At 39.1% G+C, this 26,030-nt stretch overlaps 2 protein-coding genes across 3 annotated transcripts; both read right to left on the minus strand.

Annotated features, from left to right (window-relative positions):
• Window positions 1–7,899: 7,899 nt before the first annotated feature.
• Window positions 7,900–15,306, minus strand: LOC113043588 (insulin-like growth factor II). Its single transcript, XM_026203070.1, has 4 exons — window positions 15,094–15,306; window positions 13,710–13,860; window positions 11,657–11,838; window positions 7,900–10,801 (listed from the first exon to the last, which is right to left on the minus strand). The coding sequence occupies exons 1-4, from the start codon at window positions 15,160–15,162 to the stop codon at window positions 10,580–10,582; spliced, it is 624 nt and encodes a 207-aa protein (XP_026058855.1). The 5' UTR covers window positions 15,163–15,306; the 3' UTR covers window positions 7,900–10,579.
• A 2,595-nt stretch (window positions 15,307–17,901) lies between these two features.
• Window positions 17,902–25,776, minus strand: LOC113043589 (tyrosine 3-monooxygenase). 2 transcript variants are annotated; one of them, XM_026203073.1, is made up of 14 exons: window positions 25,567–25,776; window positions 24,859–24,930; window positions 24,553–24,756; window positions 23,492–23,666; window positions 23,310–23,398; window positions 22,900–22,967; window positions 22,761–22,811; window positions 22,508–22,653; window positions 20,292–20,427; window positions 20,052–20,121; window positions 19,918–19,974; window positions 19,739–19,834; window positions 19,515–19,648; window positions 17,902–19,036 (listed from the first exon to the last, which is right to left on the minus strand). In XM_026203073.1, the coding sequence occupies exons 1-14, from the start codon at window positions 25,654–25,656 to the stop codon at window positions 18,877–18,879; spliced, it is 1,548 nt and encodes a 515-aa protein (XP_026058858.1). In that variant the 5' UTR covers window positions 25,657–25,776; the 3' UTR covers window positions 17,902–18,876. The 2 variants fall into 2 exon arrangements, with proteins under 2 accessions (XP_026058858.1, XP_026058857.1); XM_026203072.1 differs by lacking the exon at window positions 24,859–24,930 and having other exon boundaries at window positions 25,573–25,775.
• Between the last annotated feature and the right edge of the window lie 254 nt (window positions 25,777–26,030).

The raw sequence follows: 26,030 nt of genomic DNA on the forward strand, positions 1-26,030 counted from the left end.
AACGTATGCTCACTAGAAAATAAACTGGAACTAATTAAACTCTACACAGACTACAGTTCTTCGTGTTTGTTTTTACCGAAACGTGGCTAAACAACAACAACAACAGACTTGACTGTTCAGCTGCATGGGCTAACCTGCTACGGAGTGGACAGAGATACAGCACTGTCTGGTAAGACTTGTAGAGACAGCTTGTGTGTGTTTAAAAAACTGCTGATTGCTGTGATTTTCACGCACTACCATTTCTAGGGTTTACAGAGAATGGTAAAAAAAAAAAAAAAATATCCTGTGAGTGGCAGTTGTGTTGACGAAAATGCCTTGTTGATGTCAGAAGTCAGAGGAGAATGGGCAGACTGGTTTGAGATGATAGAAAGGCAACATTAACTCAAATAACCACTCGTTACAACCAAGGTCTGCAGAATACCATCTCTGAACACACAACACACCAAACCCTGAAGCAGATGAGCTACAGCAGCAGAAGACCACACCGGGTGCTGCTTCTGTCCGCTAAAAACAGGAAATGGAGGCTAGAATTCACACAGGCTCAACAAAATTGGACAATAGAAGATTGGAGAACTGTTGCCTGGTCTGATGAGTCTCAATTTCTCCTGCGACAATCAGATGGTAGGGTCAGAATTTGGTGTAAAGAACAGGAAAGCATGGATCCATCCTGCCTTGTCTCAATGGTTCAGGCTGGTTGTGGTGGTGTAATGGTGTGGGGGATATTTTCTTGGCACACTTTGGGCCCCTTAGTACCAATTGAGCATCATTTAAACACCACAGCCTACCTGAGTATTGTTGCTGACCATGTCCATCACTTTATGACTACAGTGTACCCATCATGGGGTTAAAGCTCAAAACATCTCAGACTGGTTTCATGAACATGACAGTGAGTTCACTTTAATCAAATGGCCTCCATCATGTCAGTATGGACCAAAATCTCTGAGGAATGTTTCCAACACCTTGTTGAATCTATGCTACAAAAAGTGAAGGCAGTACTGAAGGCAAAAGGGTGTCCAACCCGGTACTAGTAAATTGTACCTAATAAAGTGGCCAGTGAGTGTATCTGTATTTGTTTTTTTGTTTGTTTGTTTGTTTTTTCATTCTGAAGATGTTTTTTTAAGAGACTTGATGACAGATAACGACCACTTATAATTGTATCATATATGATCAAATCTGACCTTTTATACAAAATTATTTATTTTTAATTGTTTGTAATTGCATATTTGTCATTTCTATTCATTATGTCTGACCTATATATGAAGAGTCTGTGGTTTTGAGACATCAAATAAGGCTTTATTTATTCAGAAAAATAGGTAATTATTTTGTTAATTTTCCTTTTCCTTTTATTAGTTGCTGAACAATAATGCAAGATAAAAAATGAATTAGAATCAGAATGCATCTGTAAACATTTCACTAACAGAAGCACTTTAATCGCAAAACAAACTAAATACATTCATTTCTAATTGCAAATGTAAGAAACAAATCCTAAAATTTATTTGAATATATATATATATAACGTGACGAGTGGGGCAGTGCCGAGAACTGTGGGAACGGAACAAGGCTGGTGGATTAATTGTAAAAGAACGACACCTAGACCACCGGAGGAGCTCCGGAAGGATAAAAAGAGGAGTTATGACAGTGAAGGACGGGAGAAAAACAGGGATGGGTTTTATTTTGTGTTTTGGTTTTAATTGTGCGCGGATGTCCGTGAGGGGCTGTCATGCTGTTATGTGTTTATTTTATCATTAAAATTTAATTTGAATGTTCACCGGTTCCCGCCTCCTTCTTCTTGTGATTATGAATGTTTTTACATTGTTACATACATATATATATAATATGTGTGTGTATAAAGATAAATTATGTTTGATAGGTATGATAGATTTTCATTACAACATGATTTTCATTAAAACAGGTAACAGTTACGCCTGTAATATGGTGAGATTATTATATTTTCATGTCAATCTGTGTTCATTTTGACAACAAACCATGCACTGTCAGCCTGTCACTTTAATTCAGCGCGTGCAGCACATCAGAAATAGACTCGGTGCGGAAACGATCTCTGCACTTCACCGCACATGGAACGCATCGCCGGACTGCATTCGCGCGCAGTGTGAAAGCGCTATAATACGGAGCCCGGGAATCAGGTGTATAAGATTAAAAAACCCGAGGCCCCATCCGTATATTCACCAGGCCCACCTATTAATGACGTTCTGTATCCGCCACTGCTGCATCAGCCTTTCTCTCTGCCCCCATACTAGTATTGAGAGTGAAAGACTGTTTACCACTGCCTCCAACATTCTAGATGAAAGAAGGAACAGACTAAAAGCAGTGAAAAAAAAACCCAACAACTTCATAGCAACACCTTGCAATCACCTTCATATTCACCACCCAGTTTATATCTCAAAATTGCAACCAAAAACTCAGGATTGCAAGATGTAAACATATCAATTCAATTATATAGCAATTTTATGTTTTATTGATGTCAACCTGATGGAATATAATGAGAAATGTATTACCGGCCATTCGCAAAAGTTCACTGAGTGCACGTGATCGTGATAAACCTTTTGAAATATTCATTCATGTTGAAAAGACACTGTTCTCCAATTGAAACCTATTGTAGGGAAATGGAAGTGGCTGTTAATATTTAAACCGCCACACTGCATTAAATTAAACAAGCAGGTTAACGTCTTGCAACATTTAACATTTCTCTCATCCTCTAATGACATTCTCATTGAGTCTTGAAGTGATTTATCGACTGCTGCCATCATTATAGCATGTTATAGATGAAAATACTCACAAACACACACCAGGTTGCCTACCGCCATAGTTCACTAGTTGATTGGTCACACATTAGTGCTCTGTGCATTAATGTTCAGCCTCTATGTGTAGCTAAAAGGAAAGTAAAAGGCTTCAAGAAAGAGCTAGTACTCCTTAGTCAGCTGTTCTGGACAGTAAACGGCCGACCACAGAGAAGTGCCACGCAAAGAGACGGCAGAATTACATGAATGAAAGCAGATTCATCTTTAAAGTTTATTGCACATTAAAAATGACCCTACTTAACTCACCATTTTTCATGTCACTTCTGCTTCTCTTACTAATTAATAAGTTTACAAGCAAGTCATTTAAAAGTCATTTGAATGTAAATAAGTAAATAATAATGAAGTGAAATAAAGAGTGGCAATTCCTCATCCTAAAGGGGTAAGTGTCGTTGGCAGTGGGTAAATAGTGGAACAGAGAAGGTGGACCAGGGGCCCTTGGTGAGGGGAGGGGGTGCCCAAAATTATATACTGATAATCTATAACATTAATATGGCAAAATTAAATGGATATATAGTATGCTACTAGGAATAATATTCGCAAGACTCAATTTTACCACTGTAATAATGTTCCTTATTTGTCTAGCAGCTTGTGCCATCCCATGTTAGACATCCCCCTATCAAAAAGAAAAATGATTTGGTCTTTTAGTTTGGCAATGTCGGATGCAGAAAAGGAGTTTTACACTACAAAACATGAAGCCTAAATCGAAAAAAAACAATGGAGAGAAAGGGAAAGAAAGCTGCAGACGGGTAAACAACTTTTGACTAAATATTTTTATTGTTAGAATGTTGAGATCCTTGTGAAAGCCTGCTTATCCATACACTACCCATGGAGACCACTTAGTGATGTTTTTTTTTTTTACTCATCACTAACATCACTAAGTGGTCTTCAACGAAACCCCCCAGCCAAGTTGATGCCTCAAAATCCACCCAAGACAAGTACCAGACTTGATCATTTGGGATTGCAACATCTAGTCCTATTATATAAGTTAAGTTTTCACCTCAACGTCATACTGTTTTTTACATTATTTTTTCTGTGGCACACAAAAGTGAAAAACATCCAGCTATTTCAAGGGCAATCCATGTTATCTGGAATTTCATCAAAGAATTTCCGCACACATATTTCACATACGGATCAGTTGGTTTTAACAGTTTGAAAGTGACTCCTCTGTGAGTTGCACTTCATACATCTCTACACTATTAACAATAGATAATGCACCTTTTTTGCTTGTGAAATTTCACCTCAGTTTCCCAAATGTGAACACATTTAGGGAAACGCATTCAAGCTTGTGTTCAATTTATAGGTGATTGTGATTTCACCATGCGCAAAATGTTTCTGGGTCAACATTCTTGTTGATCCTGGAACAACATTCCAAGCAACCATTTAGAATTGAGGGACAAGTTTACAGGAAATGTCAGTTTTAGCCTTACATACAGAGTTAGGTGCTTCTATATCCTTGTTATTCAACTATAATTTATAATGTGTGTGTCTGTGTGTGTGTGTGTGTGTGTGTGTGTGTGTGTGTGTGTGTGTGTGTGTGTGTGTGTGTGTGTGTGTGTGTGTGTGTGTGTGTGTGTGTGTGTATGAATAAAGATAACTGATGTTTGATAGGTATGATAGATAGGGTTAGATTTAGGGGTAGGGATAAGGTTGGGTCTATGTCTATGTCTTACTTGACAAAATCATGGTGACCCAGTTTATATTGTGCTGTATTATGCTGTAATGACAAAATGGAATTGGTTTGGTGTCATAACCAGCATGGATATTATGAAATGTATTTCCATGTTTGTGTTGCATGGAAAAAATAAAAGCATATGGGTTTGGAACGACACATGAGGGTGAGTAAATAATGACAGAACTGTCTGTCTCAGGTTAAATGGTCTTTTAAAAGATTACATTTGGTGTAATGAATGATTTTGTGCAATTAATAAGTCACACGCTGTGTCGAGAGGAAAGACGGAGACTTGAATGATGTAACAATCTTTAATAGAATCCAATATGCAGGGTAACACAGTGAAAGGCTGTTGACACACAAAAATGACATTGTAGACCAGAGAAAGACAGACAGCACAGACTGGGACTTAAATACATAACTAAATTAGGGTAATTAGGACAAGACACACCTGCACCAAATGACTAATCAACAAGAGGGAGAAACTGGGTCACAGGGAGCACATGGGAAGAAAGTCCATAAGCGTGACATATCACCCCCCAACCCCGAAAGGCATATCTTTATTCTGTAGGCTCAGGAGGAGGATGGGCACCCGAGAGGGGACCAACAGATAGAGTCATGGTGGAGCTGACAGAGGTGGAGCCAGGATGGACAAGATAGAGACAGGAGGGGCTTGAAGCAGGTGGAGCCAGGTGGGATCCAGGCCACATACACAGACTCACGGTGGAGCCGATGGAGGGAGGAGTCATGGTGGAGAATGGGCTGCCAACTCCTAGAGGGCGACGGAAGGAGGTGGATCAGGTAGCGGGGGAGCCCGAGGTGGAGATGGAGATCTGTTGAGCCAGGGCATTGGGGAGGATCCGGAGGGCCAAGGCAGAGCATATGGCTCAGGCAGTGGAGGCGGGGTTTCGGAAGGCTGCAGTGGAGCTGGAGTGATAGAGGACTGAGGTGGAGCTGAAGGGAAAGAGGAGCTTGACAGGGACGGAGGGATGAGGTGCAGCCGGATGAGAGGAGTCCTGCTGGCAATGGATAGTTAACAATAGACCAAGGTGGAGCCAGAAGGACAAGGGAGCCCAGCAGAGCCAGTGAACTAATGGGGAGAAAAGGGAGCTAGGAGCCATAGTGGGGGGCTGCTGGGTCGATGTGCCGAGGCAGAGTCTGGAACTCAGAGACTGGAGCCAGAGGCAAGTAGTTTTCCAGCCCGCCAACGATGGAGACTGGCAGACCCACATGCTTACTTCGAACAGATGGTGGGCTGAGGGTGAGCAGAGGGTCTGCCATATGACAGCGGTGGAAGTGGCAAGAGTGAGAGGGTAGGTGGGAATTTTTGAGCCTCCAGGTTCTCAGAAGCAAACGCCCTCCCTGGGGCGAACTTGGGAACGGAAGCCTTTTCTGTGCTGGACTCAGGGACACGAGCCCTCTCGGGCCTAAACTCGGAAAGAGAAGCCCTCTCTGGGACTATTTCAGTAACAAGCACTCTCTGGGCCAATCTTGGAAACGGAAGCCCTTTCTGGGCCAAAATAGGGAACAGGAGCTCTCTTTTGGCTGAGCTCGGGAGCAGAGTCTTTTCTGGGCTGGATGGAGAAACAGGGTCTCTTCTTGGGCTAGAATCGGGATCAGCCGCCCTCCCTAGGCCAGACACGTGAACAGCAGACCTTTCTGTGCTCGATGTGGAAACAGGAGACCTCCCTGGGCTGGATATGGAAACAGGAGCCCTTCCTGGGCTAAATTCGGGACCTGTGGCCCTCCTGGGCCATACAAAAGAACCGCAGCCCTCTCTGAGTTGGACGTGGAAACAGGAACAGAAGCCCTCTCTGGACTGGAATTGGCAACAGAAGTGAAAGAGGGCTCAGATGAGGGAGAGAGCAAAATGGGCATGTCCGATTATATATCTGCCTCCCAGTCTATTAGGTCCCCTTCAAAGTCCAGCAGTCCCAGAAACACAATAAGCTCACCCTCAGCCATGGTGCAGTGGGCAGAGCTCCTCTCTGCGATCTTTTTCCATGGCTCTTTTCCTCATAGCGGACATTGTAGATGGCTCTTGCACCTGGTCTGACATTACTTGCAGCTCTGGGGTGATCCTCAGCTCTGTCGATCCGCTCGACGATTGGCTGTCTTGCCAATCTCTTGATTGTTTTTTTTCTCTAGTCACATTTGATCTCGCGAGTGTCTGTGAGATCATGTGTCACTGTGAAATCATTCCTTCAGTAATCAAGTGTGTGGTCTCATGGTCTCGTCAAATTGTCTAATGTTAGCGTTCAGAGGATTATAAAGCTAAAAATCGATAGAATTGTTTTCTTGTCTGTGGTCTCCCATGGTTTTAAAATCTGTAAGGATTAAAAAATCACCTAGTGTGTCAGATTATGCATGACAAAAGATCTATTAAAGCTGCTTTCTACAATTGCTTATCTTTGATTATTGCACCTTTGCAGGATGAGGTCATGACCGGTCATGTCTAGAAAGTAACCATCATTCAGTTAGATTCAGATACTGTTTATTTGGAGTCCAACAGCAACACTAGCCTACACTTAACATTTGCAAATCTAAAGAATGAGGCTTGTCATATAAACACCACGTCATGATCATCTTCATTTAGGTAGGCAAATATAGTAGAGGCCCAACATTTGAGTTCTGGGATTCTACTAATCTACTAAACATGAAAAGAATTACAAAACATTATTATAATGTAAGAATAAAAATATATATGTAGGTCACTATTAGGGTCAAATGAGCTAATTTGTAGCAAATATGTACAAGATACTCTTTTGAACATGATAACATCAATCATCAGATTCTCCACAAACTTGGATATCAAAGATGATGATGCATCTGCCAAAAAAAAAATGGAAAAGCTCTGACATCTCAACACAGAAAACATTTTATTCATCAATAAAAGTGTGCGACATCAGAGAGATGTTGACAAATCATTATTTCATGTGAAAGTGGAGATGTTAACGTGAAGGCTGCTAGTTACATGTTTACAAGAGTTTGAGTTAAACCCCATACTTTCAGAAAAAAGGTACAAAAGCTGTCACTGTGGTAGTAATACTTCAAAAGGTAATAACGTACAATTTAGGTACTAATAAGTACAATTTATTTATATATTTGAGGTTCAAAAATGCATCTTTAAGGATACAAAAGTGTATCTTTTGAAAAGGTACAGCCTCAGTGATAGCTTTTGTCAGTTTTTTCTCAAAGTGTAGTGTGTGAAGCTGTTGTGCATCTGCTCCCAAGTGTCTGCTCACATTTTAGTGCATTTTATTTTCCGTTGGAACACTTTTAACGCAGATCGGGCAATGCAAGAAAAGATGCTAAAAGCATCAGGGAAATTCTGTGTAAGCCTTAACATCTAATAAATGATTTACAATCCAACCAGGCAATAAAAAAACATACACTTGCACATGACTGAAACATGTTTGATAAAATGTTTTTTATTGATATTAAAAATGAAAGTACATGAATTGTGCATTTCGGATGTCCTAGCGTGCAGAGGTTAAATCACTTAAAATACACAAAGGCTGCATGGGCTACTGATATTAAACCGTTACCAATGAAAGACAAAAGATCCCTTCATTTTTAGTGCAAAAGGATATGTTTTCCTTACACACCTTTTTCACATGGAAAGTTAAGTAACTAGGAAAGAACAATAGTGGATGTAGTGGATAACAACAGAAAAATGGCAATGTCTTCAGAAATTAGGGATGTTTGAATAATAAAAATAATTATAGTAATTATAATAATTGCACTGCTTCATCACACCTGATATGAATCAGATAAATATAAGATTATCAAGGCAGAGGGATGCACTGCAGGCACTTAGACCTTTAAGTTTCAAGGTACTAAGTGAGACTATAGTATCATTTTATGACCTTAAAGTTGGGACACATCGAATAATCAATACTGACTTCTTGGGCTTGGCTATGAAACTGCAAAAAAGGCCTTGTATAGAGTTTTCACATAAATCCGCTGATATTTCCTGAGTATTAGGGTAACTAAGTACGGTAGCCCTTCAACAACTGAGATGAAGATATATGGAGGACTTGAAAAAACACCCCAACCGAAAGGAAATAAGAGGATTTAGGACACTTGTTGTAAGATGGCAAGATCAAGGGGATGTATAAACAGTCCACCCTTTGTGACATCATAATGGATCTTGGTGACATCATATTGGTTTTGTTTTTTACTTTGATTTAATGCTGCAGTTCAATTACCCAGCAACAATAGAAAACATTAAACAAGAGACAACAATTTACCATCTTCCCTCAGGCTATTCTCGACCCCAAAAACATGGGTTTCTTTTGTGGATGACCTTAGAGAAGCCAACAAATTATGATATGACTATGAAAATGGCACTAAAGTGGCTAAAACTGTAGTGGGTTGTGTACAATCATGGCATATAGAGAGCGGGTTATCCAGATCCTTTAAGTTAAATACAAGTTTAGTTTTTTTTGTAGTTGTTATTGTTTTTTATAAACAGAAATCCATTTGGCAGATTAAAAAGCCATGCGGGAGGGAGAGAAAGAGAGAGTCTTCCGAGTATGTGCCTATTTTTGTATTACAACATGCCTAAAAGATCCAGGCTACAGCTGCTGTTAAAATATTGATTTTAAAATAGCTCTGTGGCGAACCAAAAGGAAAAAAAAGAAAACAAATTTTTGGTACAAAGCATCTACAAAAAGCATTTACATGTAAAATGGGTAAAATAAGAGAGCATATAAAATAAAATCCATCAGTTGAGCATCAGTGCTATGTATATTACTGTATTTGGACCGATTTTAATATATCATTCTATAACAAAATAAATAATGCCTTTATACAGTGCCCATATTTGTACTTAAACAAACAAACAAAAAGAAGCTTGGCGGCTCATTACGCAAGATACAGCTCAGACTAAAAGAATATTACATGATGTCCCTGGAAACTAATTATAATATATATTTTCATATTTATTTGATATATATATTTATATATATATTCAAGTATTTGTTTTCAGGCAAAAGCATGTGAATACTACGAATAAAAGTTAAAAATATATGTTAGTTGACATTATTGCGTTTTTTCCCTTTGAATTTATATTTGTGCCTTTTTTTCAGAACTGTAAAATAACGTACAAAAACACAAAGCCTATTTTGCAACAACAACAATGTCACGGTACCAGAAACCAAACTGGGCTTTTTTTCTCTCCTTTTTTTCACTCACGAAAAAGAACATAGAAAATACAAACATCCCACTTTTTCAAGGTCACAATGTCTTCCTGCAGTGCAAAGCAGGGGTTTTGTGCAGCCATGCTCGAAAAGAGACAAGTTCTTCACCTCCAGGGATTCGAACATGATCCCTTCAGCGTCCCCACACTGCCCCTTCCTTTATTGCGACAGCAGAGCTGGGACCCAATGCATACTTCGCATCTTAAGTACACATCTGCATGCAGCAATATCCCTCATGCTCTTGTTTTCTCTTTCCTTAAAACGGAAAGTATAATAAAGTTTCAATGAAAAAAAAAACGTGCTTTTCAACCCCTTCTCCTTTGAGTCCATTCCCAAAGCTAGCACCATGACATTTTTTGAGCTATGCGTTCATAGTCCATAAAAATAGTGCCTTTTATTTACTTAACAAGAACTTTGACGTAATCCGTGGCGATGTGCAATTCGCAGATTCTTCTCTGCTTTTCATTTGTGATTACAAGGTGCTGGAACAGGAATCTAATTTTTCAACAATTCCTTACAGTGTGGATGTCCCTTTATAGTTACAGGTGCAAACTAATATGTAAAAGGACTAAAAGAGAAATACTTTTGTCTCGAAAGAATGCGGTGGAATGGGTTCTTTCATGCTAGCTCAAGCTGTTCCTAGCGCTCCAATGTCCTCCGAACCAGCGAAACATTTAGCACTCCGCGGCTTCTTCGTTCTTTCCTTTGCTTCTTCACCTGAATTGTGTTCCTCTCATTCGTGATGTGCCTTTTTGTTGGTGAACAAACTGCAAGAATAGAAACTGGAAGAGCGTTTGAGCATGTCTGGTGGGGAAGGAAGAAGGGTTGCTGAGGACTGCCACAGAAATGACGTCAGAGAGAAAAAGCTTTGATCCCCTAGTCTTTTTTCATCGACTCTGTGCAAAAAGGATGGGCGGAAGCTTGCTGGGAAGCGTGATGAGAGGCCTGTGGTGGTGCAGTTGCTCTTGGGCCCTGATTCTCTCCACCTGCCGCCTAAAGTTCTTGGCCCGCAGGATTGCGGGGACACCCCTCCGTAGCCTCTGGGCGGCCTTTCGTTGCCACATGTCGTATTTGGAATATTTCACTGTCACATGTTTTCTTGGGACCTCCTGTTACAAGAATAACAATAACGTTAGGAACTGACTATAGAGAAAGGTCAGAGTTCTCACAGATTCTACTGGATGATCTCTAATGAGATTCAAAACCCTATAAAACTCAAACCTCTCAACTAAAACCGTAAATGACTTTGCAGATATTTTGTCAAAAATGGCCAAAAATCCTTCAACCACCAAGACAACAACTTGAGCATCCACTTGAATTTCTCTTGCACAATTATTATATTCTTTAGAGAGTTTTTTCATCAGTTACTCACCCTCACTTTTTTATCTAATTAATTTTCTTTTTTTAATCAGTACAGTGAAACTGGTGGGGTTCATTGTTGTTTTGGACCCCATTGACTTTCTTTGTATGGACAAAAAAAATCATTAAAATACTTTCTTTTGTTCTCCACAGAACAATGTCATAAAGGTTTGGAAGAACATGATGGTGAGGAAATGATGAATTTTGGATAAACAATTCTTAAGCATCTATTAACCATACTAACATAGAGCAAAACTGGAGAATGAGAAGTAGGGGGATAAAGGCAGTTCCATTTGTCCCCAGTGTACAACCATCTAGTCAACATCCAGGCCATTTTGAGAGACTGGTTTTGTAACCCAATCCAAGTGTGTGATGTCAAATCAACAGGAAAATGTCAAACTATGTATGACCTCTTCTATCATATCATTTTCCACTTGGTCAGCAGTTCTGGAGCAATACTTGCTTACTAGTTCCTTACTCTGGCTCACTGTTTTCTTTAACCCACATGCCAGAATGCACAAGTTCAGCAGAAAGAACAGGACGATCAAGATGGTGAACGTCAGAAAGTGCTGGAGAGTTTTTGTTGTTTCTCACGACCAACTTACATGTTTAAATGCGGGCATCACCGGGATGACCTGCAGGGTTGTGGCTGAAACGTCCCTCTCTGACTTGGCTGGTTTAGCGCAGTACTGTTCTAGAAGAGCTAGGTTACAACTGTTAAAACAGCACTCCTCCACAATCCCACGATTTTGAGAACGTCGACTGTTCGACCTGCTAGTTGGTCGACCTGCAGAGATACAAATAAAGATCATGAGTTCAAGACACTTTAGTATTGTTCTGGTTACATTTCAGACAAAATCACTCCATTCTGTCATTATTTACTCACTCTCAATTCTAAACATTTTTTGTCCGGGCAATGAAAGTCACCATTGACACCATTGACTTTTGTTGCAAGGACAGTTCCTCTGTTCCTCAAAGTATCTTGATCTTCAGAAGAAAAAAAAAAGATATGCAGTTTTGGAAGGATATGAGGGTGAGTAAATGTTGACAGATTTTTCTTCTTTTGAGTGAACTATTCTTTAAACTGTTTTGCTGGTCTCGGTTTGCTGGTGAGGGTTTAGATGGACAAGTCAGATGATGGTTAAGTTGGGTTTGGGGCTTTTGTCAAGATGGGAGGATAGCTGACAGACCAGCTAACTCTACTGGAAAGGCTTATTAAACAAGCCTAAGCAGGTTTGCTAGTCTTAAACCTACAAGCCTGGCCAAGTTAATCTGGGTGTCCAACTAGTCATCTAGGCTGGCTAGCTGAAAAGCAAAAAAAATAACAACAAAAAAAAAATCTAATACCAGCTAACCACCATAAAAGCCATACTGGAAGACCATCTGACCATCTTAAACCAGTTAAGACTAGCAAACCAGCTAGTCCGAACCATCATCGCAAGAAAGAGATCTGGCTTAAACCGTCTAAACAGCCACCAAACATGCAAACACATTCAACAACCCTACTAACAAGTCAATGTAAATCAAGCTACAGTGGCCTGATTCTATTGTGAAAGCAGATTCATTGTGTTTTGACTGGGATGCATCTGCTGTGTATAATAAAGCCAAAATCATTGGCATAAAATGGAGTCTGTTTATTTGTTTTCTCGTCCGGATTGATCTTGTTATACCATCTAATTGAGCTGTTCGAAATCGGTTTCGAAGAATTTGCCAGCAGCACGGTACCAGGAACGGAAGATCGAAAGCCTACAAATAAGCCAGTGAACGATTTGAAGGGCAAAAGTCTTTGCTTCTGTTTGGATTAGTAAATGGTGGATATCCTTTGACCTTGTACTTTGCCAGCTCAGCAGAGATAAAGAGAGCATGAAAGAGAGGAAGGGGGAGGGGTGGAAGAACAGACTTGGCATAAAAGAGTGAAGATACAGGACACAGTAATGGAGGAGAGAAAGCCGGTCCGGGAAAAGGAAGGAACTATTGATTTTCAGTCAAATATTATGCGAACGACTTGTGCTTCTCACAGCTGAGTTCTTGATTGTAGGATGGGAAACACTGAACAAGAGTGGATCTGGTGGATAGAGGGGGGAAAAAATCTGCGCTGGCCCAAATTGGATAATGATCTTTCGGGGTAGTCAGACTTCTGCGGCCAAAAGAACACAAAGGCCTTGTCTGTTTGTCAGTGCTGGCATGAGGAAGATGTCAAATATTTAAAAAGTAGTGCTCTCGACCCCCTCCATGCATGCGAGAGGTGTACAACCAGCAGATGTATCTGATGTATCGCATTAAATGTATTGGTTAATATCTGTTACAAAAAAAAACTAGTAATGAAGCTGTCTCAATCCATCCAGCCGTGTAAGAGAACAAACAACTCTTTTTTTTTTTTTTATTGAGTGTAGCCTGGGAACATTTCTGGAGAGGTGAATGGAATGCCACTTGGGTACTATTACTTTCCCTGGCGGAATGTGCAAGTAAACAACCAAGCCATTGTGGCTCGTTTAGCATCCCTTTCATATGCAAGCACAGATATCGTGATAGAATGCGCCCAGTCAGCACAAAATGCCGAGACTTCACTCGTAACTCTGGTCATTCGTGACATACAATTGGCAGGCTTTCCAACTCCTAAGCAAAAGCAAAGAAAATACGATGTGCAAATATACGTACTGAAATAGAATCCTCTGTCTTCACACACAAACTGTAGCGCATCCACCAGCTCTCCGCCACATAACGTTTCAGCTGAAGCCACTTCGAAGGCAGACAGGGTTAAAAAAAGTATGCATATGGGCATTCGTATGGACCAGTACATCTTCATGACCTGCGGAGATAAAAAATGTTTAGTTAGTTTAGACAGCTTTAACTTGTGCACATGATTTCAATATATAAAGCTGCCGGTTTTTTTTTTTTTCTTTTTTGTTTATGAAGATGCCATGTATACCCGAACTTAATACTGAACGTTTTCCTTAAGTAACTATTATTAGCTTCCTCAAGGCATTGAATTCAGTAATGCTATCCTTCAGTGTGTGCATGCATTGCCATTGATTTTTCAATGATATGCTTGATTACATGCTCAAAATGTTTGTCAATGTACAGTATGGAAAAGCATGTCTTTCTGACCTGGAAAGCATGCATTATAGTCCACAACAGGCATTTTGTCAAAGTAGGCTTTAAAATGCACTATTTGTGCAATGTAATGCAAGAGAAAGAGCTATATATCTGCTGATCAATAATACTAAACATTTTCAACAACATTGCAGTGTTGTTGGTCAGATCTTGAGAAACTGTAATTTGTAGATTGTGGATCTCTCCTATGCAGTTCTTAATACATTCTGAGAATTTGTATGCATATGCATGACCTTCAGCTTTTCAATTATGCATGTCATTTTTAACCGTAAACATGATGCTTTAAGGTAAACCTGCAGATCAATTATCCTCAACATCGTCCGCAGGTATCTGTCATTTGTTCCTCCATGCAACAAATTCGCAAATGCAATTCTACAGATACAATGGAATTCAACATGCATGCATCGACTTTTTGATTATCTGCTTAACGTTTGAAGATGAATTGTTATCCAAGAGCTTGTATCTCCTCCTTTACACTCTTACACAACGTTCAACAAGTTGCAAGACAAGACTGCTCAAAGTACCCAGCTTATTCCTCACAGCTCAGCATATCATTCCCTTAAATCCAGCTCATTTAAACTGCTGTCGCCCCCTTGTGTAATTCCTTTCTCCTGTGCGCGTATCCAGAATAAAGTGCCAAGTCAGTTTGTAATTGGAAAGCGCTTTCCAAAATACACACTTGTAGCAAAGCAGCTTTGCAGAAATGCATAGGGTCAATGTTTACATGCCTTATAGACCTTCTTAAGAAGTTCAGCGCTGTCAAACTGTAATCAATTTAGAGTGACAAAAACATCTCCAATGCATTACGCGAACCGCTCGTGCAAGAGAAAATGCGTCTAAAAAGCGTTTCCGATCATGTCAGTTTCTGATTTTTAAAATACGATTCTATTCTATTTTTTTTTAAGGTTGTAAATATGACTTTCTTTACCTTATTTGTGACACTGTTTGTTCTCAAGCAAGTATGGCAAAAAGAATTATGTTTTAGATGGTCCTCCATGTCAACCTAAAAAAAAAAAAAAAAGAAAAAAAAAAAGAAAAGAAAATGCTGTGCTGTTGTATTTGGTTAAGAAGGTCGGTTTAGTTTCCACAGTTGGTGCTAAGATGGTGTGTGGAGCTGTCCCAAAAATCAGGCGACAGGCAAAAGTTCTCTGAGAGAAGTATTATATACCCAAACCCGCCCCTTGACACCCCCTCCACCCCCCGCCCCTCAGGCGCGCATGTCCGCGAGAGGTAACACTCGACGCGGTCAGTCAACCTCCAGCAGTCCGGACGAGTTCCCTGCTGCTGTTTTCCAAGAATTCCAGATCACAAAAAGGTGAATGAGCATTACAGAATATGTCATAACACCTTGTTTAAAATGTGCAACATGTTCTGTGCGTTTCTAAAATGTTGCCACGTCAAGTAAGTTCCTTAAATGATTTGAACAATGTACAGTATTCAACCCAAATCATAAATAAAAACATGTGCGATTAAAACAGGAAATAAACAGGAAAATAAGTAATACTGTAAAATAAAATCAAAAATGGAATTAAATAAAAAGTGAAATATTTCAGAAATGCACACGTCATCAATATCAGTGTATTATCAGCGTGTGTGGGCTAACTAGCAGAGTTCCTGACAGGACAGTCGATGTGTAAAATGTTAGAATGGAAAGTGCCCCGGATGATAAGAAGAGAAGATGAAACGCTTCCTGCCGTCATTTCCTCTGATATCCACCTGCCTTATCGATCCTCACGCGAATGGTGGCTGTAATGATGCTAATTCACTTTACAGGCTGAACGTTCAGAGCACTGAGAGGATCATGAAGAATTAGCTGGACTTGAATTGAACTTAAACCGTTTTGATTGAATTACTTGGAAATGTTATCCATCACCTGGCAAAGCAATAAGGGCCATTATTTGATGCAGATGTTATTCTTCATGGACAATAGTTTCCATCTGATATGAAATGCAGGGCCAGTATGTCTACTACTGCCTTACTAGAACACCTCTTACAATTGTTTTAAATCAGCATTATCATGTGATCAATAAATGCATGCATATATATATATATATATATATGCTACAGTCAATTCAATTGTTAGTCGTTTTGAATGCCATTGCATTAAGATTTCATTGGCTGTTTTTAAGATATGCATTTTATTAAAACATGTGCTTGGATCTGCATTGAATATTTGATGAAAACTCATTTTAGGACTAGAAATCTGAAATAAAATGACATTTTAAATGGATTAGCAGCTCCTTTTTCCAAACCAAAGCTGGTTTTGCTGCTAAATAGCGTGAAGTCTGTGAGAAATTATAGAAATTGCAAAAGGGTGACTCCTTTTTGTGTGAAAATGGCGCCTCTGCTGGTAAAAAAAAAAAGAGGGTCCTGCTGCTGGCATGAATTATCAATGCACTATGTTACTGGAAGCACCATTATAAAGACATTAAACCCCTCTTCCTCTGTCTCCTATTATCCATCAGATGAGGGAAGCAGGAAACCCAAAAGATCTGTAGGGCCTTGCAATAAATCATTCACAGCATTTTCATCTTAGTCACATTGCCACGTACAATAATGGATAGAACTACCCGTGATACAGGACCAAGCAGTCCAGCACAAATCATTACAGGCCATCGATAAAAAGCTCAGGAGACTTTGTGAAGGCTACAGCCGGCATTATTGAATAATTAGCATGAATAGCTTTTTGTTTTAAACTCAAGTGACCTCAGTTTAATGGTTAAAATGATGTAAACTACAATCATCAGGAATGTCTCAGTTTTAGTTAGAGGAATATCCTACACCTACTGATTTACTACGTGACGTATTCCACTGTGGGATTCTTTCCGTCGTCGTAAAATGTATTTAGTGGTCGGTTGCGTATTCGAATGGCAGATCTTTCCCGCTAACTAGATCCAAAATCTGAATCCTCATCCCATTCCTAACCTCATGACATGACCCTTCCAAAAGCCCTAGTCATTATGCCGTCCTGTCCGCTCACCCAGAAAGTGCTGGTGTTGAATGCCTCATGCTTAGACTACCATCTGGTGGTGGTTGTTTTCTTTCAAATAAACCATTTGTAGTTTCAGTCCGATGAGTTCATTCGGAATAGCCATGTAGTTTCTGAACCCAACATTCTCAGACTTAATTTTCCTGTAAAATGAATTAATGGAAGGGGCGACTGAACTTAACATCAGAAAGTCAACCACAAGCACAGTTTGGGATATTTTTAAACACATTGCTTTATATTGGCACATCATAGCCACTTTGCACACAGTTTCCTTTTTTCTTATTTATGCTTAAACAATAAAAACGTCATTTCCATTTTTGCACCATTGTTTGCAGAGATAGAATAACATGCAAATAAAATTTTGTGTCAGTATTATTATTTTAAGAATAAATTTGAAATATTGATACATTCAGAATTTTTATTGATAAGACATATTTAATTATATACTGTACATATTTTATTTTAGTGTAGCGCTTCATCTAGTGGTATTTCATAAATAACTTCTGGCTTCAATAGCTTTAATGGCTTGATTTACTCTGGGTAAGATCTATCAAAAAAATATAATAATAATAATAATAATATGTCGTATTCACACAGTTCTTTTTTTTATTCACAGAGTGATCCATCAATCCAGCCAAACGATAGTTCATGTAAAAATGAAAAAACAAAAAGTTTCAGTTTCCATTGACCTCCATTTATTTATTTATTTTAATTTAATTTGTAGAATTTAAATTTATTTGAAGAATGTTTTCAACTAAACAGATTTGGTTCCCATTGACTTCCAATCTATCTATCTATCTATCTATCTATCTATCTATCTATCTATCTATCTATCTATCTATCTATCCATATGGTAAAAATTAAATGAGAATAAAAACTGTTTGGTTACCAACATTTAAAATATTTTCTTGGTAGATATTTTGAAAGGCGTTGCTAACTTAACTGTTCGGTTTCCATTGGCTTCCATTATATTGTTGGTATATAAAATGTAAGTCAATACATGATAACCGGAATTGTTTGGTTAAAATATCTACCAAGAAAATATTTTGAAGAATGTTGGTAACTAAATAATTTTAGTTACTTTTGGCTTTAAGTATGTTTTTTGTCTATAAAATGCCAGTGGGTCAACAAGAACTGTTGGTTACCAATATATAATATATCTGCCAAGAACATATTTTGAGTAATGTTGATAACTAAACAGTATCGACTCCCATTGACTTTCAGTATGTTTTTTGTCTATACAATGGAATATAGAATGGGAACCAGAACTGTTTTGTTACCAACACATAATATATCTACTTAAGACTGTCTCTATTCTGTTGAACTTGAAAGAACGTATTCTAAAGAATGTTGGTAACCAAGCAGTCTTGGTTACCATTGACTTCCATTATATAGACGAAAAACCCCAAAACAATGGAAGTCAACAGGAGCCCGAACTCTTTAGTTACCAGAATTCTTCAAACTATCTTCTTCCATGTTCCACAGAAAGTCATACAGCTTTGAAACAACATGTGGAGGTGAATAAATGATGACAGAATTTTCATTTTTGGGTGAACTATCCCTTTAAGGTTTCTGGAATCAACTACTGATGTGAGGTTTTGAGGTTGATACTCAGGGTTTTAAAAGCAACAATGTCTGTAGCAGCAGATGTAGACATAAACGCACAGCATAGCGATGAGACTGTCACATATGAAGCAGAGAGGAACAGGACGACTGACAGAATTAAGCCAGCACATTCAGTGCATCCGTGAGAATCTTCAGTTCATCTTTAATGGTCTCCAGCCCCTGTTGGATCTTCAGTGGGTTATCCAGCACTTCTATGCTGTCTGTGTACGGGTCAAACCGCACAGAAAATGGTCTCTTGATGCGGGTCACGTATGTTCTGTTTTAAAAGCAAATGAATATAATTATTGTCATACAAACAACTGTAATAATTTCTCTTCAAACAATTAAGACAAATAAATAAAAATGTATAAAATGCATGAATCCTTTTTATTTTATATTTGCGAAATACGTATAGAAAGTTTTAATAAAATAATCAGTAAAGTATGTTTATGTAGTTATGTAAGAAGAAGAAGAAGCCACATTGCAAGGCAATTTCAAATTAATCTAAAATATACCACTTTCTCTATATATCTGTAAAAATGTGAGCAAAAGTATTTGATAAAAAAAAATTGTTAATGAAAAGTTAATGGACATGCTATGCATTTTTTTTTTTTTTTTTTTTGTAGTTATTTGATTGCAAACAAAGAAGTAAATGCAAATGTATTTAATAAATATAATTTAACACCTTATATATATATATATATATATATATATAACCCACAGTACTGACAGCAAGATTATTAGTTGCAGCTCACCTCAGTTTCTCTGTAGCATCTGAGAAGCTTTCAGACACAAAATAGACGGGCTGGTAAGTCTGATCCTGGTATGGCTGAACAGCTACAATGTCCGGGTCAAATTCCCGTCGCTCTGGCTCATCTGAGAGAGAATGCTGAGAAAATGGATGACCGTAAAAGTCAAATGCTTTTACCATAAAAATCAGCAAAATAATTGATTTAAAAAATGACTGCCTGCCACTCACCACCAGCTCACCATAAGACGAGAGCAGTCCTGCTCCGTACGCTTTGACCGTCCCTGCCTGCTTACACAGTCCAAACTCCACTGTGAACCAGTACAGCTAAAAACACACAGCAGGACAGACTCACACAGTGCTGTGACTAGAGCTGCGTTTGAGAAAGATGTGGGATGTTTCATACTTACTGTTGACAGTTTCTCGATATCTTCATCAGAAGCTCCAAGAGAGGCCAGACCAATACTCTGAGAGAACAGAATTCGCAATACAGTTCGAAATGGCACGGAAATATGAGATATGTAAATACACTTCAGGTTTTTACCTGAGAAAACTGTGCAAATGTTCTGTCAGCCAATATCGGTACATGTCCGAGAAGTTCATGGACACAATCCCTGGAGAGGAAAGCATTCATTTATTGTGATTATTTGTGACCAATGTGCCATTGTTTCCATAAAGTGAACATTACTTTACTAAGCATAAAGCCGATGTCTGGATGTAAATCAAATGCATAATTGTATAACAGTTGTCATAAACGTAGACAGTGTGAAAGGAAGTGTCTTACGGCTCAGGCGAGTGCATGGGGGAGGAAGCGTGCCGTATGTATTGTGTGCACTGGAACACACGGAACGCCAGACTGGCCAGAAAATCCCGAGCGGAGAGTAGACCTGCCACCGGACGCAGCTGAAACCCTGTGCGCTCTTCATACAGGACGGAGAGAGAGAGACTCACCACCAGCATTCAGGGTGGCTTCCAGAGTGTTAGTATGTGGATGCTAGGGTGCTCTAGATTATTTGTATGGCATTGCTAAGCAGGTTCTCTAAGTGCTTACTTTCACGTTCCTATTACTACATTTTGTGAGGGTGGGTTGCTTCTGGGTGGTTTGCCAAGGTCTTCTGTGAAGATGCTGTTGTTGTCAAGGTGTTGTTATGTAGTTGCTCAGGTGTTCTAAGTGACTGCTATGATACTGCTATGCTGATGTTCTGAGTGGTTACTAAGACAGTGATATACCATTCCTGCAGTCTTCTGAGCGGTTGCTAGGGTGTTGTAGTTCCTTTGGTGGTTACTAGATGTTCGGGGTGGTTGCTAGGGTGTTGTGGTTCCTTTGGTGGTTACCAGATGTTCGGGGTGGTTGCTAGGGTGTTGTGGTTCCTTTGGTGGTTACCAGATGTTCGGGGCGGTTGCTAGGGTGTTGTGGTTCCTTTGGTGGTTACCAGATGTTCGGGGCGGTTGCTAGGGTGTTGTGGTTCCTTTGGTGGTTACCAGATGTTCGGGGCGGTTGCTAGGGTGTTGTGGTTCTTTTGGTGGTTACCAGATGTTCGGGGCGGTTGCTAGGGTGTTGTGGTTCTTTTGGTGGTTACTAGATGTTCGGGGCGGTTGCTAGGGTGTTGTGGTTCTTTTGGTGGTTACTAGATGTTCGGGGGGGGGTTGCTAGGGTGTTGTGGTTCTTTTGGTGGTTACTAGATGTTCGGGGCGGTTGCTAGGGTGTTGTGGTTCTTTTGGTGGTTACTAGATGTTCGAGGCGGTTGCTAGGGTGTTGTAGTTCTTTTGGTGGTTACTAGATGTTCGGGGCGGTTGCTAGGGTGTTGTAGTTCTTTTGGTGGTTACTAGATGTTCGGGGCGGTTGCTAGGGTGTTGTAGTTCTTTTGGTGGTTACTAGATGTTCGGGGCGGTTGCTAGGGTGTTGTAGTTCTTTTGGTGGTTACTAGATGTTCGGGGCGGTTGCTAGGGTGTTGTAGTTCTTTTGGTGGTTACTAGATGTTCGGGGCGGTTGCTAGGGTGTTGTAGTTCTTTTGGTGGTTACTAGATGTTCGGGGCGGTTGCTAGGGTGTTGTAGTTCTTTTGGTGGTTACTAGATGTTCGGGGCGGTTGCTAGGGTGTTGTAGTTCTTTTGGTGGTTACTAGATGTTCGGGGCGGTTGCTAGGGTGTTGTAGTTCTTTTGGTGGTTACTAGATGTTCGGGGTGGTTGCTAGGGTGTTGTAGTTCTTTTGGTGGTTACTAGATGTTCGGGATGGTTGCTAGGGTGTTGTAGTTCTTTTGGTGGTTACTAGATGTTCGGGGTGGTTGCTAGGGTGTTTCTATGAGGACGTTCTAAATGTTCACAACAATGGTGTCCTAGGTGGTTGCTATGGCATTACTTGGTTGCTGTAGCATAGCTCTGGAATTCAGGGTGTTGGTGTGTGGTTGCTAGGGCGTTCTCGATGAGTTGTTTGACATTGCTTTGCCGGTTTTCTGACTGGTGGGTTAATAGGGCGTTGCTCTCTGGATGTTCTGGCTGGCTGGTTAGGGCTGTTGGTAGAAAGAGTGTTCCTATGTTGTTGCTAGGTGTTTACTAAAGTGGTCTGGGCAGTTGCAAAGGTGTTCTAGGAGTTTGCTCTAGGTGTTCTATGTCATTGCTAAGGTGTTCTGGGTTGTTGCCAGGGTAGTACTGTAGGATAAAGTTGCTAAGTGGTTGATGTGGCATGGCTGTCAGTTTGCTAAAGTGTTCTAGGTGATTGCTAGCATATTCTGGGGTGTTGCTAGGGTGTGTTATTATGTAGTTGATGGGTGGTTTCTGTGGCAATTCTATGAGGTTTCTAAGTGTTCTAGATGGTTGTCAAGGTGTTGCTAGGTACAGGTTCTGTAGTTTTTACATACTGCTACTGTTTTCTGTTACTTTTCTCTTACTGGCAGTGCTTATGAACATTTCTAGTAACAAACGTGATTTGTTATAATAAATAAAATGCTGAATGACTTATGGGTTGTTCTGTTTTCTGGCTGCATTGTAATTGGATTGGTACCTTTTAAAAAGCGGGACACATCCTCCAGCTGAGGGATGTTATCAGGACTGTAGCCGCAGTGTTTCTCCAGTAAGCAGAAAGCCTCTAGATGTTCACTGCAAGCATGGGTGGTGTACAAATCCCTGAGGGTGGAGTAGACCTCACGCCTGCACACACAATTGGTTGCATGTGAGAAGTCTGAATAAAAAACACGGCGTGAGGATCTCTGGCTGCGTATCATCTTGGGTTGTTTGTTTATTTCAGTTGAACAAACCATGTTTCGATCTCCTCTTCTGTATATTCCACTCTGGGAATCGGTTCTCCACTGGAAAGAGAGACAACTGTGTGTCAAAAATCTGTGCCAACATTTCCAGACATGCAAATACTGCATGGTAAACATGGTTGCAACATACTGTTTGTATTTGAAGGCAATGTCTCCAATCATCTTCCGGCGTTTTCTGTAAATGGGGTCAGTGAATCCCTGCAAAATAAAACCAAAAACCAGTGCTTGTTATAGAACATTTTGAGGCTTTTTCACTCGTTTCCTGCCATTGAACATCGCTATCTCATGGCCAATTCATGCATAGTTTAATTCCTACAAATGTTCTACCTCGTAAAATACTAATGATTATTCACAATTCGTATGAATTCATACGAGTGAGGCTGTACAGATTTGTACGTTTTTGTCAAAATTATCAAAATTGCTGGCAATCTTTTTAAAAGCGCAGGCAGGGAAAAAATTAAATATGAAATACATTACATATTTTAGGTAAATGAGTGTATATTTATTTTAGAAATAGAGAAGAGCTAATCCAACACTTACTGGATGATCCTGATCCAGATCCGGATCAAATTTGGTGATGAGATGATGGCATTTATTCAGTTCAGCGATTTTTCTTGGAAACCAGTGAACTGGAAAATGACAAAAGTAGAAAAGCTAAGCATAACTGACATTCAGATAAGCAAAAGATAAAACAGAGCAACGTTCTGCTTTAATAGACTCACATTTGACCTCTTTAGTGGTTTTGACGTTCTCTGCACTTCTCTTGAGAGAGCTGACCAGTGTGCTGACGTCTGAGAGGTGCACCTCACACTGAACATAATACTCCAGATCCTCCAGACCGTCCTTTGGTTTTCGGCTCGGTCTGGTCTCAAGGTGATGGATCTTGGCTTCAAATGTCTGTGTTGTTCAGTAGTTGAACAACAAAATAAAATGTAAGAGAAAAATACAAGAAGTGAAGGCAATAGCACTTGTTTGTTTCATAATGTTCAGTTTATTTTATATGAATGCGTATGGATATATATATATGTGTGTGTTTGTGTGTGTGTGCGCGTGCGCGTGTGTGTGTGTATGCATTGAAAGATGTGTACATATATGTCTGCATATGTCTAGCTTTTATTATTGTTTCTTGTAGTCTTATTGAATATGTTTTGAATATCTATTTTAATACTTGAGTATTTTGCAATTTTTCTTGCAATTTTATCTTTCAGTGTACTTTCTGCAATAATTAAATCTCAGTATTGCTTAGTAGAAAAGTAAATGAACTAATGTATAAAAAACTATTTATACACTTGTTTTTTAAAGAATCTAAATACATAAATAAATGTTCACACACACACACACACACACACACACACACACACATATATATATATATATATATATAATATTATTAAATCTAAAATTAAATTAAATGATTTTAGTTACTTAAAATCATAAATCAAGAATATTTTCTTCTCTTCTACAGTACATATTTTTAAAAGTATTTTATGTTATAAATTAATAAATACATTTTAGGTGTATATTATTTCTTTAGTATTTTATGTTACTCAAGAGCATTTATCAAGAAAATAATAGTATTCTTCTTCTTATTAAGATAAGTAAATCAATTAATAAATGAATCTTTTAGATTTCTATATATATATATATATATATATATATTATTTATTTTTTATTTTTTTTCTTAAGTGATTCATATATGATTCTTATTTGAGCACATTGTGATTCTTACTAATATAGAATTTCCAAGATAATTTATTTTACGTTTTTCCTCAGGAAATCTTACCTCAAAAACCTTAAGCGTGCGGGACAGCGCTGGACTCTTTGAACTCCTCAGAGAAAAGAAGAGACTGAGCAAGGCTTTTCCATCGCTCTCCTCAAACACGATCTGCTCGCTGAGTCCCGCGGACTCCGCCGCCGCGGCCGCCGCCTCGCGCTCCTTGCGCGCATCCTCGATCAAACTCTGCCGCCTTCCCACAAACTTTTGAGACTGTCACAGAGAAGAGCACGATTCATTTAAGATCACACATTTCTATCCATTTCAAACTTCAATCTAGACCAGAAATAATAATAATAATATAGCCCTGCTTACCTTTTGGACATCAGATGGAGGTGATTTACATCTCCAAAATCGCATAAGAACGTCAGTGCATTCTACGTAATCCTGCCATATAGCTCAGACTTAATGAATCGCTTATGATCCAATGATACAGCCATAGACTGCTTTCCTTGATCACCGCGTAATGCTGTGCGTAATGGAGAGTCCATTTACGCACAGCAAAACAGTGATCTGTAGGAATGGAGGTGCATCAAAAATGCTACACTATTTTTAATAATATCCGAAAAGTTATTTCACAAAATACTACTCAACTGTATGCATTTAATTGCATTATATAACATTAAACTAAATAGCACTTGCAAACAAATGCGAGGCTAACTTCATGAATTCTATAGATTGTTTTATTTATTTATTTATTTATTTATTTATTTTTTATAGGCTAACAAGAAAAATGCCACTTGGTTCGATGTCTTGTTTTCTAATGAAATAAAATTCATACATTTTAGATGATGCAACATACTTAATTTTGGGATTACTGTATTTGCATACCTGTATGAATTGTCATAAAAAAGTACATTTATTTCCATGACGAGACTCCCGTGTAGTTTATTTTATTTATTTATTTTTTATTTTTTTTATCATAAAATATTTCGAATTTGACGAGGAGGGTATTTCAAATTAGTCATTTTTTTATTCTTAATTCTAATGCTATTAATATGGGTGTAGAATAGAGTTGAAGACTCTTACCGTGATGGAATCGGAGCGCTCGAGCTCAGACGCAGCTCTCCGGATGCTCTTTGTGGAAGATGTGGAGCTGCTTGAATTCGGCATGTCTGAACGGAAGAAGGGATCTTGTGCTCTCTTGGGACTGCAGCTCACTTACTTCCATCTGCAGCTTTCTTTCCCCCTTATTTATAGAGATGATTTCTCCTGCCTGACGTCAAGCTGGCCTCCGTCATTTAGCATCTTGAAGCTCCTCACACCACTCTCGTTCATAATTTGATTCCGACTTTGCTATACGTAACTGTCTGTTTACATTGCCAGCGCCTGTCTCACTAAATCATCTGCTAATTATCAATGTAAGAATGAACAATCTGCACTGTAAAAATGTGATTACCTGCATTTGTTACCTTAAACAGTATTTTTTTTTTACCTGACTTGACTTGAAAAGTTAAAAATATTGTATTACTTCCTATAAAATGAAT

This window comes from Carassius auratus, chromosome 25, assembly GCF_003368295.1.
Source record: "Carassius auratus strain Wakin chromosome 25, ASM336829v1, whole genome shotgun sequence".
Classification (NCBI taxonomy): domain Eukaryota; kingdom Metazoa; phylum Chordata; class Actinopteri; order Cypriniformes; family Cyprinidae; genus Carassius; species Carassius auratus.

Coding starts and splice junctions, on each gene's coding strand:
- LOC113043588 (XM_026203070.1), bottom strand. CDS start 15,162: ATGGAGGACCATCTAAAACATAATTCTTTTTGCCATACTTGCTTGAGA. Junction 13,861..15,093: donor CAAACAGTGTCACAAATAAG/GTAAAGAAAGTC, acceptor TTATCTCCGCAG/GTCATGAAGATGTACTGGTC. Junction 11,839..13,709: donor AGACAGAGGATTCTATTTCA/GTACGTATATTT, acceptor GTATCTCTGCAG/GTCGACCAACTAGCAGGTCG.
- LOC113043589 (XM_026203073.1), bottom strand. CDS start 25,656: ATGCCGAATTCAAGCAGCTCCACATCTTCCACAAAGAGCATCCGGAGA. Junction 23,667..24,552: donor GCACGCTTAAGGTTTTTGAG/GTAAGATTTCCT, acceptor TGAACAACACAG/ACATTTGAAGCCAAGATCCA. Junction 19,975..20,051: donor CATTTGCACAGTTTTCTCAG/GTAAAAACCTGA, acceptor CTGTTCTCTCAG/AGTATTGGTCTGGCCTCTCT.